General features: G+C 30.3%; 1 protein-coding gene across 5 annotated transcripts in view; it reads right to left on the bottom strand.

Moving 5' to 3' along the window:
• Nucleotides 1-23,655, bottom strand: part of LOC136085711 (uncharacterized) — a 123,538-nt gene that overhangs the window by 1,582 nt on the left and 98,301 nt on the right. For all 5 annotated transcript variants that reach the window (XM_065807032.1, XM_065807031.1, XM_065807030.1 and 2 more), the window contains one exon: nucleotides 19,197-19,372. In XM_065807032.1, coding sequence (XP_065663104.1) covers nucleotides 19,197-19,372 — 176 coding nt within the window. The remainder of the gene's footprint in view (nucleotides 1-19,196; nucleotides 19,373-23,655) is intronic.

Consider the following 23,655-nt stretch of genomic DNA (forward strand, 5'->3'; position numbering starts at 1 on the left):
ACAAAACAAATGATGTATATATATAAATATATATAAATATATATATATATATATATATATATACATATATATATATATATATATATATATATATATATATATATATATATATATATATATATATATATATATATATATATAATAATGAGAGAAAATAATTAAATATTAAAAAATAAAAAAATAAAAAAAATTGAAACAAAACAAATAATTCTACAAAATAGGCGCTAATAAAGAAAGGTCGCGCATAAAAAAACACATAAAAAAAAAAAAATCAAGTATAGGCAATACACAACAATTTTCTCATTTTTATTCAAAACAAGTTATATTTAACAAATTTAATTTCAAAAGAAGTTATTCAAGCCTTTTTATCTTATTTTTACTAAAAAAATGCTATTTTGAGTAGAAAATATCTAAAAAGTTAAAATGCTTTGAGACATAATTATTTCACGAATTCTTAATTGTATTTTCTCACACAAAGACATTAAAATACTTTTTAGTTATATGACAGATAAGTTAGAGAAAACGTATTATTTTTTTTTCAATTCATATATATTCTGAAAGAGTTGTTACATTCACGGAAGTTTACAAATAGTACATGTACTAATCTTAAGTAAAAACCTTGTAAATAAAAGCTACTAAATATATTGTTAATGTTAATAGTAATAATCGTCCACAGCTGTAACAAAGCAAACATTAAAAGTTAAAGGAGTAAAATACTAATAATGATAATAATAAGAGTGGTAGTAGTAACAATACTAACAATACAATGATAAGAGTATAATGATAATAATAAAAATAAAATGACAACAATAAAAATAATTACAATAATCATAAAAAGAATAATAGTCATTTAGTATTAGTCACACACATACACCTTTTATTAATGTGATTTATATTATTATCATATTTTATTAATGTGATTTATACTATACTGTGATTTATAAACTCAAATAGATAATCAAATATATTAATAAAGTTGGTTATATAAAAACCTTCCACGACAGTAATTATGAAAATATTAGAATATAAAATTATGTTCATACACACATTATGTTACATACACACATATATAGACACATATATAAACACACATATATATATACACACACATACATACACATATACATATATATACATACACATACACACATATATACACACACACACATATACATACATATATATATACATACACACATACATATATACATACATACATACATATATATACATACATATACACATATATATATATATACATACATATACATACACATACACACACACAAATATATATATATAAATATATATACTTACATACACACGCACACATATATATACACATATAAATATATACAAACATACACATACACACATACACATCCATGTATACATATACACTTACATACATATACACTCACACTTATTCACATGCGCTTATCACAAACACTTATACATATATACGCATATCATTGGATTTATAAACTGTATTTGATTAGGAAGGAATGGAATAGGTTACTCTTAAAAACATAAATTGAATGAAGAGCTTTTAGGTCATAGGGAAGGTTATTCCAAGATTTTATACTTTGGTTTTTTATGGACTTATATCCATAAGTAACAGAACGATGATTTAAGACTGCAAGATTGAGATTATCAGTTGATCGAAGATAGTATCGGTTATTTGCATTTTTTGGGAAGAAATTGTTGAAGGTAAGAGGTAGGTTTTTGTGTTGGTGGTTCCAGACAAACTGGCAATTCAAGAATTGAACAAGGTCACATAGTTTAAGGATCTTAGAAGTAAGATAAAGCACATTAGGATTGGATTTGTAATTCTGAAAATGTATTATTTTTAAAGCTTTGTTTTGAAGATGAGATATCCTTAAAACTTCTTGCTGTTGAGATTGTCCCCATATTTGACAAGCATATCGTATATACGAGCCAAAAATGGCATGATATATGTTTAACAATGCTTTCAGATTGACATAATGGCGAACTTTAGCCAGCATTCCATTTGATCTGCTCAATTTTAAGGCTAAGTCTTTGAGGTGGGATACAAACGATAGGTTGGAATCAATTATAATTCCAAGATATTTGATTGAGTTTACAGGATTGATTTTCTGGCCACTTAATCTGAAGTTTAAATTTTTATTGATTTTTGTTTTTTTAGATTTGAATATGACCAGTTCAGTTTTGTTACAGTTGAGGGAAAGCTTATTTGAGCGAAGCCACTGAATTAAATTGATGTATTTGTTAATTTTTTTTAAAGATTTGTTGATAATGAGCAAGTTAGTATCATCAGCAAAGTGGTAAGGAGTTGCATACTTAATTGAGTTATTGAGGTCATTAATATAGAGAAGAAAAAGTAGTGGTCCTAATACTGAGCCTTGAGGAACACCGTTGGAACATTTTATTTGAGTAGATTTTGAGTCACCGACTGAGGCAAACTGAGATCTGTTGTGAAGATAGGAGGTAAACCATTTAAGAGGTATTCCTCTGATTCAATAATATTCTAATTTCTTGAGTAGGATAGAATGATCTACTGTATCAAAAGCTTTTTGTAGATCTACAAAGACACTGCATGCAAAGTTTTTATTATCAAGAGCTTTTCTAATTGACTCAGTTATTTTTATAAGTGAGTGAGTCGTGGAATGATTAGCACGAAACCCATACTGGTGTTTGTAAAGGCATTTAAATTTATTCAAAAATGCATAGAGCCTCTTATGCATAGCTATTTCGAAGAGTTTGCTTAGGTTTGAAAGAAGAGAGATAGGTCGGTAGTTAGACATATCCATTATAGAACCTTTCTTAAATATTGGAATGACTTTAGCAACTTTGAAAGCATCTGGGAATAAACCTTTTTGAAATGAGTTATTTATAATAATACTGAGAGGTTTAGAAATTATGTCTGGAATAAGTTTAAGAAGGAATGTAGGAAGGCTATTAGGACCAAAGCTTTTTCCAGTTTTAAGAGTGGTTTTAATAAGACCAGAGATTTCATTCTCTGTGACAGGATCAATAAAGAACGTATTAGAATTTGGAGAGTTGAAATAGTCAGTAAATTTGGATGTTGAAGGTATGTTTTTGTTTTGAAGTTTGTTTTGGATAGTAACAAAAAAGTTGTTTAATATATTTGATACAGTAGTTGGATCTGTTATAATATTTTCTTTCAATTTAAGTTTGAGAGTTGAACTAAAGTAGGAAGGTTTTATGTTAATGATTTCTTTTATCCCTTTCCAAGTATTCTTAATATTGTTTAAGTTTTTACTAAAATAGGTTGTGTAATAAGATTTTTTACTACTTTTTAGTAGATTGCTGATTCTGTTTCTATAAAACTTAAATTTAGAAAACAGCTCATTTTTAGTACTAATATCTTTACATTTTGTGTGTTTTTTATATAGTTTGTTTTTAATAGAAATAGATTTAAGTATGCCATTGGTGATCCATGGTTTTGATTTAAGTTTAACTTGCTGCTTAGTTAGTTTTTTGTATGGAGCATGTTGGTCTAATATTTTTTCAAATGTCTTTAAAAGAAAACTGATAGATTGATTTACATCACCATCTTTTTTAATATAAAGGGCCCAGTTAATGTTGGAAACATCTTCAATAAATATATTTTTGTTAAAGTTCTTGAAGCATCGCCTGTAGAATTTACTTTTTTTAGGGTGATTAGTTTTTCTTGGAATGCAGATAAATTGAGCCATATGATCAGATATTGAGATAGTAAGATTGCCAGAGATTTGGTCAGGTGAATTAAAGTTTATAAAAATGTTATCAATAAGTGTTTGTGATTTAGCTGTTATGCGTGTCGGTAGAGTAATAACAGGATGTAGCGAAAAAGAAATAAGCGAGTCAAGGTAGCTAGATATAGGATTTGATTCATTATATTTTAGTATATCCATATTAAAATCCCCCATAAGTAAAATACTTTTTTTTTCAATATTTAGCTTATCTAATAGTGGAGTTAAATAATTATTAGTGAAATCGTCTTGATTCATAGACGGATGTCGATACATGCAGCCAATTATTATATTTTTTAAGTAAGGCTTTATAATTTCAACAAAAATGGATTCAAGATATTTGAAAGAGTAGATCTTTAGGTCGTTGCGAACTATGTAGTTTAAATTAGAGTTTAGATATAGAAGAGCACCCCCTTTTTTAGCCTCAGTGGGACAATGCTCAATGTTAAAACCATTTATAGATATGCTTGTTATATTTGAATCATTTACATAAAAATTTGACTCAGTAATACCTATTGCCAAAGGTAATGTATTAAGAGTGCTAATAAAGCTGCAGAGATCATCAATGTGATATGGTAAAGAAGCTATGTTGAGATGAATATAAAGATCTGAATTAGGATTAACTTTTTTATTGAAATCTATGGTGTCATAGTATTTACAATTAATTGAATCTTGAGGATTATTTAGATCTGAAGTTGAATTTTGTGGACTTGATGTAGTGTCAAGAGAATATTGTAAATTAGTATTCTTGTGTGATAATGTTTGGTCAAGCTTAAGGTCAGAACAAGATCCAAATTGAATAGTCTTAGATGGCATAGCAAGGTATTATGATTTTAAAACAATTTGGTTATATTTAGTAATTTATGATCTTAGAAAAAAATGGAGTTTGTTAGATGAAATATAGCTTGTAAACAGTAATGAAAAATTATAAACTCAAGGAGATGAGAGATAATAATACAGTAGCTACTAACATAAGTAACATAAAACATTAGCAACTACGTACAAATACAGAAAAATAGTAATACAACAATACAACAAAGCAAGTAATACAACAAATACAACAAAAAGTACTAAATACAACAACAATTATAATAAAAAGTACCAAAAAGCAATAACTATAATAAAAAATAGCAATAAACAGTACTTTAAAAAAGAAAAACGAGTAATTTTAGCATATAAGCAACAACATCATGCCAATATACATATCAAGATATCATGGAAGTAGTATGATAAATGAATATAAAGGTAGTACACTAAATATAAATACACTTATAATAATCCAGAACAATAAGTAATTAAGTAGTTAAAAAGTTAAAAATAAATGAAAATTGAAATAAAAAATTAGTAAACAAGCTAACACTTCCAAAAAACAAATTGTCTCAAATAACAAATACTCAGAGATAGCAAAAAAAAAAAAAAAAAAAAAAAGAAAAAAGAAAAAGAATCTTCTTGATATTTTCTTGATACTTTAGTTTCTCTACTAGTTCATGCTTCTTTTCTGCTTATCTGATTAGATCTTTTCATTCAATAAATTGGATTTATCACCCAAGTAATCTTCTCTAGTTTCCAACTTTTAAATGATTGAATTCCAAGTTTTAAAGTTCAGAATTTCAAGTTTTGAAGTTATGAATTTCAAGTTTTGATGAAAATAAAATCCGACTTTTGAATGAGTGGATTTTAAGCTTCCAAATTATAAAAATTCTTTATTTCAAATATTATTATATCAATGATTAAAACTTTACAAACACGTCTGCCATTTTTAATTCCGCAATTCTGCCATTTTTCATTTTCTGCCATATTCATTTTTATAATACGAATTTCATTCAAAAGGATTATTGGTTATATAAAAAATGGATTGTTTTTATATTTCGAAAATAAAAATACTTTTTTATCTAACCTCTAAAAAAATAATAGTTGAAATATCTTGATGGAACCAAAATTCCTCAGATAAAAGTGCAAATTGATAAAAATTAAAAAGATAAAATAAGCAGACTTCAAAATTTAAAATAAAAGCTTATCTTGAAAAAAATATGTAAAAAAGGGAAATAGAACTAGAAATATAATCGGTTTAAACCCAAATAGCAAAAATGTTTCTACTAACACTGGAAAAGCGTTTTTAAAAAATATTAGTAAAAAATTTACTGCCTGAAACAAATTTTGTTATAAATTACATAAAAATTTTTAATCAAAATTTTACAAACAAGGGGCATTTGATTATATTTTTTGATTACTTGATTATTTTTGATATCTGTCTTTCCAAAAGATAGATATGTAAACTTTTTTTTTTTATAAAAAAGAAAAACTTGATAAAATATCACAATTCATTTCAAATGTTGACTGGGTCAATTTATTTGAGAATATGCAAGTCCAGAATTTGTGTAATAATTATAAAAAACTTGTAATTATTACACAAATTCACAACTTGTCGTCTTGTAAAATCAGAAGTTAAAAATGTCTGTCTAGCTAACTAAAGAGATTTAGTATTGAAATCTGAGAAAAATCCTAAATTGCTCTATAAATCCATTAACAATCAGTTATATAAAAGAGTCAATAAAGACTTTAGAAAACCTGATGGAGAACTATCTCACGATCAACTGTAAATTTCAAACATTTTGAATAAATGCTTTCAGGATGCTTTTGTAATTGAAGATTAAGGTGAACCACCATTCTTTGAATCAAGAGTACAAAATTGCACTAGCAGATTTACTGATCTTTCTCTTGAAGAAATAACATACAATAATGTTTTAAATCCACTTCAGAAACTTGATCAAAAAAAAGCATGCGGTCCAGATCTTCTTCTTGCTTAAAAATTCATCAAATGCTTTTGCTTTACCACTAAACAATATGGCGCAGCAGCAACATGGGTTTGAGAAGAGAAAGTCGTGCACAACAAATTTACTAGAAACTTTTGATTTTATGACATAATACATAAAATACGGTACACCAGTTGATGTTGTTTTGCAAAAGTTTTTGATACTGCTGCACATAACAGACTGCACATAGCTGAAAGTTAAAAGCATATGGAACCAATGGTGTTGTATAGACAGCAAAGATAGCTAAAGGTGAATCTGTAGCTGGGTCAACATTATAAGTGGTGTGACGCAAGGTTCAGTTATTGGTACTGTCCTTTTGTTATTTATATTAATGACTTACCTATGATAACGAAAAACATCACAAAGTTATATGCAGATTATACTAAGATTTTAGCAAGTGTGGATTCTGATTTGTGTGTGAGAGAAATTCATAATGACTTCGATAGAGCTTTTAAATGGATTGAAGATTGGCTATTAAGATTTAACATATATAAATGTGTTGTCATGCATTATGGTTTTAGTAACAAATAGAGTCCCTTTTTATTAATGATGTTCAACTCCTGGAACCGAAATCAAAAAAACATCTAGGTATTATTTTCAATACAAATCTTAAATGGAAGGATCAAGTCAATATGGCAATCAGTAAAGCAAATCAGATGCTAGGTCATGTAAAAAAATTATTTGGGATAATATGGGGGTTCCATACTCAAGTGAGTTATTTTCAGAAAAATAAATTTCAATTACCATCAAAACTCTAGTCATCTTTGTGTTACTTTATGTTTAAAGATTCTTTGATTTGATTTGTTAACATTATTTGTGTTTGTTTTGTATTTTTAATTGCGACTTAAAGCTGCGCGTTAATTTTTATAAATAAATTGTAAATTGCTTATTGATTAAATAAGTTGTAATATTGATAAATAAGCTTATTGATAAATAAGTTGTAAAGTGTAAATAAGTTGCTTATTGTAAGTTGTAAAGTGTAAATAAGTTGTAAATAAGTAAATAAGTTGCTTATTAAAAATAAAGTGCAAATAAGTTGCTCATTGATTAAAGCTATATATTAATGATATACATTAAAAACTTTAATGATATAAATTAAGAGGAACTGTTTTTTTAAAAATTACCACAAATTTAATACTTCATATTTGAAATTTAAAAATGTAAATACATAAATAAGCTTCATTTTTTTAACAATACATATTTTTTATAAACTTTCCAACAATGTGACTGTCCCGCAAGTAACAAATATGTCATTTTTATTAAGTTTTTGCTTAAAAAAAGTATCCAATAAGGGAAAGGATTATAACAATCACAATAAACTACTTTTTCTATAATTAAAACTAAAAGTCTTTTAGTTGAAGCATTTCCTTAGAGCCTACAGAAAATGTTTATTTTGGCCCTGTAAGTAACGGCTTGATGCCCCGTAAGTAACGGCTCATTGCATAGTCTTTAAAGTTAGAAACTTATCTAAAACACTTTGATATTTAAAAAATTCAAAATAAAACAAGTTATTTATAGAACTATTTTTTAATGGATAGAAAATCTTATGGAAAGTATTTCGAACATTTATACAACTTATTGACGATCTTTATTTTCATTTTAGACTAAAATAAAAATTAATGACTAAAACTAATGCAGAAAGTCAGAGTAAATGGAGACAATTGAATCCTATTTTAGCAAGGGAAAAAAAAAATAATATTTTAAGAAACACTGAGAAAAAAAGGTAAAATACAAAAAGTTGCAAAAGGATAAAAAAACATAAAGCTGATACAGAAAGAAAGATTAAAGAAAGGGAAAAAAAAGCTACGTGGAGAAAAGAAACTTCAAATAAAATTAGTAAAACAATTTGCTATAGACATCCATATAGTACATGTTCTTTTCTGTCAAGAGCTTAAAATAAAAACAATGTTACTTAATAGCCCCTCAAAGCAAAAAGTAGTTATTCTAAAATTAGCTGTTGAACTAAATTGCAAAATTGTAGAAAGTTCTATTAATTATAGAGGAGCAACTTTCTTAAATGAAGAAATCAAGCAAAAAGTCTTTGAATTTTAAGAAAATGATGATATTAGCTGTATGTCTCCTGGAATAAAAGATAGAATTGCTATCAGAAATAATGGCAATAAAAAGCATATAAAAAAAAGACATGTACATGAACCAAAAGGAGACTCACGCCATGTTTTATAGCAGAAAATGAAAATATCAAGATTAGTAGAAGTAAATTTGCATCTATTATCAAAATGCAATTCTTTCACTGAAAAAGCTTTCTGTTTGCAGTCAAATATACCTGTTTATTTTAACAAACTTGCAGACTCTTGCTTTCAATGCCCAGATGACCCAGCATGTAGGTTTAGTGAGTGTCAGCATGAAGAATATGGTTTCAAAAACAAATATCAATTGCAGTGTAATAGTGATATTTTGGAAAAAATTGTTTAGTGGAAACAGTGGCAAGATGATAATGGAAGGATTAAGCAATTAGTTCAAAGCACTTCAGAAGTGCACTTGTGTGATCACCTGTGCTTATTGTACCTAGCTTTTTAACTCACAATTTTATTGAAAGACAACGACACAAAAGAATAGAATCTGACAAAAACAGCACAAAAGAGGTAAGTGGAATAGCAGTGATACAAATGGATTATGCAGAAAACTACAAATGTTTTTCTCGAGATGAGGCTCAAAATGCACACTGGAATCAACAGCAGGTAACTATCTTCACTTTTTTGTCTTGGTTTCAGAATACAAAAAACTGTCATGCAATTGTTAGTGATTGTACTACTCACGACAAAGAAACATTATTAGTATATTTTGAATAATTAATTCAAAGCCTAACGAAGGATGCTTTTGATTAAGGTGCTATCAAGCCAATTTAATAACAGATTTATTATTGCAGGTACTCAAAAGCTCCAAAAATTATATGGGATTGCCATCAAATGGAACTATAGTGCAACTAGTCATGGAAAAGGACCTATAGATAGCTTAAGAGCAGTTGTTAAAAGAATTGCTTTTAATCAGGTTTTAACCAGAAAGGCTTTTATTAACAATGCCAAAGATTTTATCACAGTTTCAAATTTCTTTAATTTTATCTGACCATATTCATCAAAGAAGCAGTAAACTAAATCTACAGGAGATATTTCAGAAATCAAATTATGTTAAAGGGATTTCCACTTTTAATTACCTTTCCTTTTTTGATGATTGCAAAAAAATGATATTCCTCTTAGTTAGAAACAACGACTCCAAAAATCAAAGTTGGAAAAAAAAACAAAAAAAAACAAACAAAAAAAAATGGTTATTCAGGTTTTTATGTATTTTGTCAATTATTTTTTAAAATTTTACAAAATGTATAAAATTAGGATGCACATAAAACAGAAAATAAAATAGGCTTTAGACTTTGATTTAATTATTTTTAATCATTCTTTTGGAGTACTACAGCTAATCCTAAAGTTGGAGTGAAAAAGTATGTTACAAAAGTAATAATAGGTGATAAATAAATCTTTCTTGATGCTTATGATGAATATTAAACACACAAAGTTTTTTCATAAATATATATAACATGTCTAAATATATTTTTTTAAACATCTTCACTTCCAACAAAGCTGCAAGCAGCCACTAATTAAAGTTGGAAGTTACTGAAAGAGAAAAGATGAAGATTGTAGAGCAAGATAACGATTGACGGATGACTTAAAATATTGCAAATTATATAAATCAGGAAAGCAAGATGAAGGAAGCGAATTCCAAAGACCTGATGTTCGAGGAAAAAAACTCCAGGAATATGAGTTTTTGGAGCACTAAGGAACAGTCACAGAAAAAGGATGACACTTAATTAAATGACGAGTAACACGAGAATGAATTTTAGTAAATGGCACAAGAGACGCTAGCTCTTTAGAGCAGTGCTCATTATAGTATTTGTAGAAAAGAGAAAGAGAAGCAACATTACGACGATCTAATAATGGTTGGAGGTTGGCTGCAAGAGCAGGTCCAACTATATTTACAATGCGTTTTTGCACCTTATCTAAAAGAGAAAGGGCATTAGAAGATCCGCACCAGATATGGCAACAGTATTCCATACAAGGCCGGATTTGAGATTTATAGAGATAGAGACTAGAATCCGAAGTAAGAAAGTGACGGGCTCGATAAAGAGATGCAACCTTAGCAAATGCTAATTTTGCAACTGATTTGGTATATGGTTTTCAAGAAAGATTGGAAGTAAGAGTTAATCCTAGAAGATGAAGAGTAGGTGACACATCAAGTACATCACCGTTCATAAATATAGGAAGATCTAAATTATTGCGACAACGATTGTCTGAAAAAAATTGAGTTTTATCTGAATTAAAGTTCACCAGCCACTGTGAGCACCATAATGTAGCAGAAGTGAGATCCTTTTTAAGCTCAAATGCCCCCCTCCAAGCAATTAAATAGTGTTAGTTTTTTATCACGACAAAAATAAATGGTAGTATCATTAGCAAACAATGCCACCTTAGATATGAGAATATCGGGAAGATCATTAATGTGAATTGAAAAGAGTAAAAGGCCAAGGATAGAACCTTGAGGAACGCCTGAAGTTACAGAATAAGAAGAAGAGTGTTGTCCATTGAAGACAACTTTTATGCTATGATTGGAAAGAAAGGATTCAATGATCTTAAAGGTATTGCGAGATACACCATAAGAAGAAAGCTTATGGAGAAGACCAGCATGCCATACTTCATCAAAAGCTTTTGAAATGTCAAGAGCGATGGCCTTAACCTCTCCACCTTCATCTAATGCATGATAAAATCTGTCAGTTATTACTGTTAGCAAATCAGCTGTAGAACGAGAAGATCGAAATCCATATTGATGGTTAGAAAGTCAGTTATTAGATTCAAGATGAGAAATTATGTGTTTGTTGATTAAAGATTCAAAAACCTTGCTTAAGATAGGAAGAAGACTAATAGGACGGTAGTTAGATGAATCAGATTGCTCTCCAGAATTTTTGAAGATAGGGATAACAGATGCCGCTTTCCAGCAGGCTGGAAAACAGGACTCTGATAAGCACTTGTTGAAAAGTTTTGAGAGTATTGACGCCAGCTCCCGAGCACACTTCTGCAAGACAATAACGGGTATGTTGTCCGGACCACAAGCTGTAGAAGAGTCTAGGCAGGAAATCACTTTATATACAGATGATGGAGTGACATGAATGTCAAGCAATGGATCAACCTGTTTGTTGGCAATATCAGGTAAGACACGACTAGTGAAATCAAGAGATGATATCGATGAAAAGGTTTTAGCAAACAATTCAGCTTTGTCTTTAGGTGAGGTGATAAAGTCTGAACCATACAAGAGAGGTGGAATTATAGATTTGCCCTTATTTTTGATATTATAAAAGATTCTCCAGAAGTCAAGAGAGCCTAATTTTTGAGAGGACATACAAGATTTCATGACTTGAGAATAGCGGGTTTTGGCATTAGACAAAACTTTTTTACAATAGTTTCTAGCAGTAATAAACAGATGTCCGTTTTCTAGAGAATTGAATTGTTGATAAATATGGAAGTAACGGTTTCAATTGGCAATCACAGCAGCATAGAGTAAGGAAAACCATGGAGAAGAGTGAGGCTTGACCTGGAATCGTCGAGAGGGAATAAAAGTTTCCATTCCAGCCTCAATCCACGAAGATATGTAAGAAGCACATTAGTCGACAGGAAGGCAAGAGATTTCTACCCAAGGGCCATCATGAAGAAAATCACGGAAAGAATCCCAGTCAGTTTTACTGTAATTGTAAGAGGTTCGATAATAGGGGGATTCAGGTGATGGAGAAGAACAAGATATTAGTTTTAGAGAGCCAAACCCTGATCAGAATCACCTAAGGGTGAATGTGGAGAAACTACGTACTGACTAGGATCAGAAACTAGACCTATGTCGAGTAGACAAGGTAAATGATTCTGGTCGTCTGGGAAGCGAGTTGGAAAGTTGACTATTTGAGTTATGGATTGAGAAAGGCAAAAGTTTTGGGCTTTAATGCCTGCAGAATTACTGACACTAGAGCCAAGCCTTTCAGAGTGGTGAGCATTAAAGTTACCGACAACGACTTTATCAGCTGACGGATAAAGAAAGAGGGCTTGGTCAATATGATCAGAAATAACATCAAAATGAGAAGAGTCTTGAGATGAAGGAGAGCGATATAGAACAAAGAGAAAGGCAATAGAGTGAAGTGGTGCTAAACGAAAGCATATAAAAGAATAGTGTGTGGATTCAAACCTAGTTTTTGAAAAAATGGGTGAATTCTTACGAATGTTAATGCCCAGGTTATGAATGTGACTAATGGAGTCTTTACGAATTAGAGGAAGATAACCATCAACACTAAGATCACAAGATGAGACAGCCAAACTCAAATTAGTCTCACAAAGAGCAAGTAGGTCTGGTGAACTTTGCAAGAGATAAGACTCAACAGAAGAAAAGTTATTTTGAAGACCACGAATATTAGTGAAAGATATGTTTAGAGAACTTGGTGATGATGATGATGGTTTTTTGTTTTTTATAGTTTTTGGTACTTTATTCATTTTTAAATTAGATTGAAGAACTTGACTCAAAGCATAGATAGTACTTAGAACACCGTTTAATAGCCCAAGCAATTGCCTCATTACTAATAATAAACCCTATGCCGTAACAAAGGGCTCCAAATGTGGCCTCCGCAATGCACACCTAAAGTACAAACAGGGACACCATCCATGCGCACTATAGAACTGTTAATACTTTGATATTTTTCAAGAACCATAAAACCATAAAGAGTTTTAGAGCTGTACCCTTATTAGGAGATAATAAAATGAGTTGCCTAGTCATAAAAACAGAGACACAAGCAAAACCCATGCATTGAGTCAAGAAGATCCAGCATTCAACATATTAAAACTGGAAACAATGTATTAAAAATACATCTACGCCAGTCTAATAGATGAAGAAGGGGTGCGAGGATGGTCAACAGATAGAATATGCTTACCCTTTAAGTCTTTGCCTAAGAGGCATTCTACAAGACAGTAGGCGGGTGCATTTAACATCTGCCCAAGATGAGTATTTTTATGGAGACACCATCTTTAGCCTTTACTAAACCAAGAGCCCCAAGGTATATGTAATATGTTTATAGATAACAATATATGCAATATAGATGTTGTTAATACGACAACTTTATTATACTTTTATTATTCGACTCTGTTTATTAAATTCTATTTACAATTTTTATACAGAAACAAAAATTCTCGAGGGCGTAATTATATACAAAAATAGCTTATGACTTGACTAATAAATTACATCAATTAACTTTGATAATATTATGACAAGAATTTTATACACGTAACAATAAAGTTTTATAACGATCAGCTATTATCACATCACCCCAAGAACTGAAGTTCTTAAGTAACATAGTCATTTAAATGTCGGCTTTTTCCTTTCTCTGGTTGATCGTCTGATCGCTGGTAATAAATTATCAACGATTTCTCTGCCGTCAGCTTCCTCCTCAGCGTCAACAACTGTTTCTTCAGTTCCTTCCTCTCGTGCAGCAAAAATGTCTAAATCTTCTAAATCACTTTCATTACTGTCAACCTCTTCACTGATAACAATTTTACTTGAAGCGTTTGAAGAATTTGAGGCAGGAGCTATTCTCACGTCTCGCACATGTCTTGGTACACCATCAATTTCAATATTTGTGTTTGTGAGTATGTCAGTTACAGTACCAATTTTCCAAACTGAAGTGCACTTTGCATCAGCGGGGCGAACATAAACTTTTTCTCCAATTCTATAAGTTTTCATAACTTGCCGTGAACTTTCCTGAGTTTCAGTGTTTTTCTCCTCTTGAATTGGCAGACGCCAAACGTACTTATTTTTTTGAGAAGCAGGTGCAGATTCCTCGTTTGTTCCCACCGTTGGTGTTGCATTGTACCAAAATACCGCTAATAAAGGACATATTTGTGCCCTCGCAGCTGTTCATTTTACTGTGCGGTGGTTACGCTCCACAATCCCATTTCCTGATGGTCTATATGCACATCTATACTTCTTTTTAACACACCATTTTTCACATATATTTGAAAATTCACTAGATTTAAACACCGCTCCATTATCCATTAACAGTTCTTGCGGTGGGCCATGCTCCCTAAATACGGATTCCAATTGACTTACTACATTTTTGGTATCTTCGCGAGGCAACTTTCTCCAAATTGCAAACCGACTTGGTCCACAGTCAATCATTGTTAAATATGGCGACCCTTTATAGTGAGTCACATCACAAGCAACTCGGTACCATGTGTCTGGTACATCTAGCACTCCATTTTCCCATTTTATTGGCGCTGGATCAATTGAATTACATTGACAACATTTGCGAACACATTCTTCGACATCTTTTCTTAATACGTGCGGAAGACATTATTTTTGGGGCAGAATTTAACCCAAAACCAAGACGTGTAAGATGGTATTTTTCTTCTTTGTAGACTACCTTCTGATGCTCCCACAAACTCGGATCATTATGTATTTGCATATAGGCGCATCTAAGATCAAGCGTTGCAAATTTGTCACCAACAGTTCTCCATTTTCTAACTTTTTCATCACATGCATCACTTGAGGCATTATGTGAATTAACATACTGATTCAATTTGCGAAAATCCAGGACAGGTCGTATCTTTCCTTTATTTTCCTGCTCAACAGCCATTAACGAGACAATTCCTTTTGTACTTTTTTCTTCTTTGTTGCATGGTTTCAACCAGCCATTTTTTACCCATACGTCCATCTCGTCATTAAATTGATGTAACAACTGGGGTTTCACCTTGTACTGCGCGACAGAATTTCTCAGTTGTGGTTGACCTTGTTTCCATTTATATTTAGCAGTCCACTTTGTACCATCAAAATAAGCATCAAAATCCTTGTCCTTTATACCAACAGCTTGTTTCTCTGCATGAATTGAAACAAAACAAAATTCAATTTTTCCATTGTACAAATGCACTCCTCCATAGCGATTAATGACATCCATACCAATAATAGCATCAATACCGTTGACAACACTTTTCAGAATCATTACTGATGTTTTGAGCTTTTTTCCTTCAATTATCAATGTTACTGTAGCTTCTCCCTCCGTTTTCACAAATTCTCCATTAACAGCCAACACCATTAGTTCATTTCTTCTGATACGAACACCGGCTTTCTGAGCCATATTGTTTGAAATAATAGTTCGAGTACATCCGCTGTCAACCAGTGCTTTTCCAGCAAAGGTGTTCACTTGCACAGTGCATATTGGGAGCGCCGTTAGTTGTTTAGGGAAACAGCTGGCGCTCGCGATTCCCCATTTAAGTTTCCCTGATGCAACGAACAAAATCTTGCAATGTGTCCAGATTCTTTACATCTAAAGCATTTTATTCCATCATTAACAATTTGTTTCTTCGAAAAACAGATTCGGGCAACATGTCCAGGCTTGCCACACTTGTAGCAGTTAAAATCAGTAGCGGATGGTTTTTTTACATGTTTATCGAAACCAGAGATTGTTGTTGAAACATACTCTTCTTTTGTTTTTTCCGTCATAAGTACTCGTGCATGGTTTAATGCATCCTGTAAACTGATCCCAAATATTTTCACTTGTGCTCGTAGCTGCTTTGAAATTTCACCCGGCAATCCAGTTATGAACGCTCTTAGCAATAATTCTTCGCTTTCAACGTTGGCCAAACCCATAAGTTGACGTAAACTGGCCAAATACACATCAACAGATTCACTGTCATTCCATCTCCGATCTCTGAACAGCTCGTAAGCTTGAAAACCATCGACTGCAAATGCATCTAGTAGAGCTTTTTCAATGTCCGCAGCGGCGGTTTTTTGGCTCTCCTCAAGTTGCTCATATAATGCAAACGCACTGCCTTCAAGAAACAGCGGAATGATCAATGAAAGATCGCCCATATTTTGCAGCTCTCCCACCATATTGATTTTTTTCAGCCACACTACAACATCTCCAGATCCATCAAATTTTCCAATCATTTTCGCCATAGATGCCATACTGCCGAAATAGCTTGTTAATACGACAACTTTATTATACTTTTATTATTCGACTCTGTTTATTAAATTCTATTAACAATTTTTATACAGAAACAAAAATTCTCGAGGGCGTAATTATATACAAAAATAGCTTATGACTTGACTAATAAATTACATCAATTAACTTTGATAATATTATGACAAGAATTTTATACACGTAACAATAAAGTTTTATAACGATCAGCTATTATCACAGATGTAATACTTAGAAATATATATCTATAGACATAGATATCTGTGTAATGTATTGGTGATGTATAGAAACTATTTCATAGTTTCTATATTAGAAAATCTATTTCTTATGGTTATTTATAAGCTACATCGCGTAAGTAACGTTTAATTCTGTCCCCGTAAGTAATGCTAACTAATTTGATTTTTAGTGCTTATAAAAATTGATAAGTTTCTTTTAATAAATTTTATATAGAATGAAAACTACTAGATTTATTTTGAGAAACTCATTTACATAGATAAAATAATTTGCTTGAAGTATTCGAATGTAATTAACAGGTTTAACATTTTTTTGAGTCATGTAAGTAACATACTATATAATGAAATATTGTTCCAAAACAACTTATATTGAAAGAATATAAAATATACGTTGGAACAATTAAATGATTTCAGAATTGATACATACCTATATGAACATCTAATTTTTTAAGATAAAAATCATACAACTAAAAGGTTGGCATTAAGAAAACTAAAAATTCCCTTAAGTAACAGTGGAGTCGCCCATATAAATATATATATATATATATATATATATATATATATATATATATATATATATATATATATATATATATATATAGTTCTACAGTTTGTTGGATTTGGGAAGCACGGAAGGAAAAAAGTGATTCTTACGCTAACACATACATCGCTTTTAATTACTTTTGACTTTCGTCCATCATTTGTGTGTTGGACTTAAGTCAAAACCATTAATTTAATTACAAATTATTCGTTTTTTAAAAAAACCACAAAAACGCAAATTTAATTGACCAGAATGTTTTTAAAAACATTTTGAATGTTTTTAAAAATCAAAAAAAATAATTTGCAACTTGCTATTTGCAAAGTGATGAATTACACTATATATTCTCATATAAAAGTAAAGTTGCTGGTGCTAAAAGTTCATTGGATATTTGATTTTTGCCATTGACAAAAATTTACTTAACTAATTTTATTTTAATTCAACAAAGTGTCAATGTAATCACACAAAACCTTATTTCCAGGATATTTATTACAGGTATGCAGCATACAATCTCTATTTTAAATGCTACAAACCACTATCTCTATTTAGCATTTTGTAATCAGCGATTCCAAGCATTTTCTGTACAAGAAGCTTTACATTTTGGTGGTATTGGTAAACACAAACTGCATGTAGATCAGAAGTACCAAACACAGGAATGCACCACTTGGGTCTTAGCTCACAAACTTTTGAAAATCTAACTTCAAGATAATCATATTTTTGTTAAAACTCAATATGAAGTTCTTTATATTAACTAAAAGAAGTTGTTTATGAATGGGTTTTATATCATCTACTTTAACTGACACAAACACTTTCTTTCCTGGACAAACCCTTGAATATACTTTGCATTGATAGAATTGAATAATCTGTAAATCAATACAAAAAGGCTGATACCAATAAAGATACCAATTGTGATGACAAGGGGCAAATTAAGTGATCGCGAATTGAAAATTCCGTAAAAACTTCTGGTCTTAAAATTTGTAAAACTTTATGAATGGTCCAAGAATAACGAGCGAAAATGGTTTTCAAGAAAAACAAAATTTGAAGACTAGAAACTTTTATGGAATTTTCAATTCACAATCACTTAATTCACCCTTTGGATATATATATATATAATTAAAATCATGTGTTTTTATCTTCGCCTTGCATTAAAAACTATTTACCACACAACTTAACTATACCATTTTCCCACAGACACGAAAAGAGTTCTTGAAGAGAGTTCTGAAGAAAATTTTTGTAAGACTATAATAGGAATTTTGTCTGAACCACATGCTATGAAGGAGTTTAATTGAGATATGACTTTACCAACAGAAGCTGGAATAATTTGAATGCCTAACAACTGGTTAACCTGTAACAATAAAATGGCAGGAAATGTATGGCCATAAGATTCAAATGGTCATAAGATATTCAAAACTAAAGTTAAGTTTGTTTGATACTAACATTTAGTCTATATAAATTGATGGTCTTATTCAAAAAAATTATACTTATTATGCCAAATTAGGTTTAACCTCCAATTGGTTGCAGTTTTTATTTAGGTTTTGTGTCACATGATACTAGCAGGGAATAACTGTTTGTGTTGTGTCAAAATTTTTCTTGGATGATATCTAAAATAAAATTTGGCAACTATTCATGGAGCTGAGGATTTTTTGAAACAGCGTAAAAAAAATTTTTTATTTTGAAAATTGAACTGATTTTGCTTTTTTCAATAAAATTTCGAAACCATGAATATAAATAAAAAACTCAAAAAGTTTTATCTTCCTTTAAACTCTAAAACTAACAATTTGTTGTTTATTCACAGTCACAAGCAATGTCCTGTTTATTACTAGTCACTTTAATGTTAGTAAAAATCATCATCTTAAAAATACTAAAATAACTTACTTTGGTTCGCTTCTCTCTTAGAAAGTTCAACAAATCACCATGCTCCATATACTCAAAAATAAAACATAATGGTTTCTTAAGTGTTGAACAGCCAATCAAACTTACAATATTCTTATGGTATCCAATTTTTTTCATCAGATTTATTTCTTCAAAAAAATCTGATGGATTGGCGGAATCTATAATAATAATAAGTGCAATGATTTAAAAAGAAAAAAAATTGTTAAGCATATCTTTTTCCATTTTGACCAACACTTTTTAATTTACTGAAAACTTTATTTATATACAGTAACATGCAAATATTTCTGAACAACAAAATATTAAATTTTTTTTATTTAAAGTTTTCTTGTTTCATAAAAAAAATAACAGTTTTACCAATAGCTATCCAATAGAGTTCTGTGACTACATAGTAAAACTCAAAAAAAACAATAGATTTTAAAGGAAAAAGATTAAAAGTCAATGAAAACATAATTGTGAAAAAGTTTATAAACTAAGGAAAAAATTTGAAAAGAGTTACCATTTTGGTTTTTTTTATATTTTTTTAATTATAGCACAATAGTATTTTATTAAATTATATATCTGTTGAATTTAAGGCATAGTATCAGCTAAGTTAATTAAAACACCTAAATAGATAATTATCAAGCAATCTAAAAGCATAATGGTCAAATCATTTTTATTTGTTAACGTTTTACAATTAACTGACCACTGAAATATTTCCGAATATGTTCTATAGGATAGGCTATAAAAAGGCAAGTTTAAAACTCTAATTTCTTTTTAAATTAAAACAATTAATGATTAAATTTGAACAGAATTATTATCTAGCTTGAAAATCTAGCCACAAGACTTTTTCTCTTTCGCATATAGCAATATAACATACTTTGTCTCTTTCACATGGCAACATTACATTCTTGATTATATCTATATCTTTATCTATATATATAAATATATATATATATATATATATAAAGATATATATACATATATATATATATATATATATATAAATAATTATATACATAAATATATATACATATATAAACATATATACATATATAAACATATATACATATATAAACATATATATATATATATATATATATATATATATATATATATATATATATATATATATATATATATATATATATATAAATATATATATATATATATATATATATATATATATATATATATATACACAAATATATATACATAAATATATATACATATATAAACATATATATATATATATATATATATATATATATATATATATATATATAAATATATATATATATATATTTATATATATATATATATATATATATATATATATATATATATATATATATATATATATATATATATATATACAAATATATATACATATATATATATATATACATATATACATATATATATTTTACCCTGATTGGGGCTTAATGATAAGACTAAATTTGTCTTCTTCTAGCCCCGGTTATGTAATTATTTTTTTATAAGTTACGACTGTAAATTTTTTTTATCGGCAAAGTGTCAATAAAATAAAATATATATATATAAATATATATATATATATATATATATATATATATATATATATATATATAGTTTCACGATACAGAAGCCGGCTAGTAGTCAGGTTTCCCGAACTCTCAGAGAGGTTGATTCCATCTGAAAAATATCAAAGTATTAACAGTACCATGTTGCGCATGGATGGTATCCCTGTTTGTACTTTTGGCATGCATTGCCAAGGCCATATTTGGAGCCCTTTGTTACGGCTAAGGGTTTATAATTAGTAATGAGGCAATTGCTTGGGCTATTAGGCAGTGTTCTGAGTAATATCTATGCTTTAAGTCAAGTTCTTCAATCAAATTTGAAATGAATAAAGTACCAAAAACTATAAAACACAAAAAAGCATCATTATCACCAAGTTCGCTAAACCTATCAGTCACTAATATTCGTGGTCTTTGAAGAAACTTTTCTTTTGTTGAGTTTAATCTCTTGCAAAGTTCACCAGAACTACTTGTTATTTGTGAGACTAATTTGATTTCAACTGTCTCATCTTGTAATCTTAGTATTAATGGCTATCTTCCTTTAATTCATAATGACTCCAATAGTCACATTCATAACCTGGGCATTAACATTCGTAAGAATTCACCCATTTTTTCAAAAACTAGGTTTGAATCCACACACTATTCTTTTATATGCTTTCGTTTAGCACCACTTCACTCTATTGCCTTTCTCTCTATTCTATATCGCTCTCCTTCATCTCAAGACTCTACTCATTTTGATGTTATTTCTGATCATATTGACCAAGCCCTCTTTCTTTATCCGTCAGCTGATAAAGTCGTTGTCGGTAACTTTAATGCTCACCACTCTAAAAAGCTTGGCTCTAGTGTCAGTAACTCTGCAGGCATTAAAGCCCATAACTTTTGCCTTTCTCAATCCATAACTCAAATAGTCAACTTTCCAACTCGCTTTCTAGACGGCCAGAATCATTTACCTTCTCTATTCGACATAGGTCTAGTTTCTGATCCTAGTCAGTACGTAGTTTCTCCACATACACCCTTAGGTGATTCTGATCAGGGTTTGGCTCTCTAAAACTAATATCTTGTTCTTCTCCATCACCTGAATCCCCCTATTATCGTACCTGTTCTAACTACAGTAAAGCTGACTAGAATTCTTTCTGTAATTTTCTACGTGATGACCCTTTGGTAGAAATCTTTTGTCTTCCTGTCGACAAATGTGCTTCTTACATAACTTAGTGGATTCAGGCTGGTATGGAATCTTTTGTTCCCTCTCAACGATTTCAGGTCATACCTCACTCTCCTTAATAGTTTTCCTCACACTGTGCTGCTACAATTGCCAATCGAAACTGTTACTTTGATATTTATCAGCAAAACAATTTTCAAGAAATCAGACGTTTGTTTTTTACTGCTAAAAGCCATTGTAAAAAGGTTTTGTCTAATGCCAAAGCCTGCTACTCCAAGGTCATGAAATCTTGTTTCTCATCTCAAAAAATAGGTTCTCATGACTTCTGGAGAATCTTTATTAGTATTAATAATAAAGGCGAATCTTTAATTCCACCCTTCTTGTATGGTTCCGACTTCGTCACCTTATCTAAAATCATAGCTGAATTGATTGCTTAAAACTTTTCATCAATATCATCTCTTGATTCCACTAGTTGCATTCTACCTGATATTGCTAACAAACAGGTTGATCCATTGCTTGACATTCATATCACTCCAGCTTCTGTATATAAAGTGATTTCCTGCCAAGACTCTTCTACAGCTTGTGGTCCGGACAACATACCTGTAATTGTCCAGCAGAAGTGTTCTCCGGAGCTGGCGTCAATACTCTCAAAACTATTCAACAAGTACTTATCGGAGTCTTGTTTTCCATCCTGCTGGAAAGCGGCATCTGTTATCCCTATCTTCAAAAATTCTGGAGAGCGATCTGATTCCTTCAACTACTGTCTCATTAGTTTTCTTCCAATCATAAGCAAGGTTTTTGAATCTTTAATTTAAAAAAACTTAATTTCTTATCTTAAATCTGATATCTTACTTACTGACCATTAATATGGATTTTCTCGTTCTACAGCTGATTTGCTAACAGTAATACCGATAGGTTTTTTAATGCATTCGATAATGGTGGAGAGGATAAGGCCATCGCTCTTGACATTTCAAAAGCTTTGATAAAGTATGACATGCAGGTCTTCTCTATAAGCTTTCTTCTTATGGTGCATCTGGCAACATCTTTAAGATTACTGAATCCTTCTTTTCCAATCGTCGTATAAAAGTTGTCCCTGATGATTAGCATTCATCTTCTTCTTCTGTAACTTCAGGGATTTCAAAGGTTCTATCTTTGACCATATACTCTTTTTGATTAACATTAATGATCTTCCAGATATTCTAGCATCTAAGATGGCATTGTTTGCAGAGGATACTACCATTTATTCTTGTCGTGATAAGAAATTAACAATCTCTGATTGCTTGGAGGGGCGTTTGGGCTTGAAAAGGATCTCACTTCTGCTACAGCATGAGACTCACAGTGGCTGGTGAACTTCAATACAGATAAATTCAATTTTTTTCAGCCAATTATTATCGCAATAATTTAGATCTTCCTATACTTATAAACGGCAATGTACTCAATGAGTCATCTACTCTTCCTCTTCTATGATTAACTCTTACATCCAATCTTTTTTGGAAACCATATACCAAATCAGTTGCAATATTAGCATCTGCTAAGGTTACATCTCTTTATTGAGCTTGACACATTCTTACTTTGGATTCTATTCTCTATCTCTATAAATCTCAATTCCAGCCTTGTACGGAATACTGTTGCCATATCTGGTGCGGATCTTCTAATGATACCCTTTCTCTTTTAGACAAGGTGCAAAAACGCATTGTAAACATAGTTGGACCTGCTCTTGCAGCCAATCTCCAAGCATTATCACATCGCC

Source organism: Hydra vulgaris, chromosome 10, assembly GCF_038396675.1.
Source record: "Hydra vulgaris chromosome 10, alternate assembly HydraT2T_AEP".
NCBI classification, from domain to species: Eukaryota; Metazoa; Cnidaria; class Hydrozoa; order Anthoathecata; family Hydridae; genus Hydra; species Hydra vulgaris.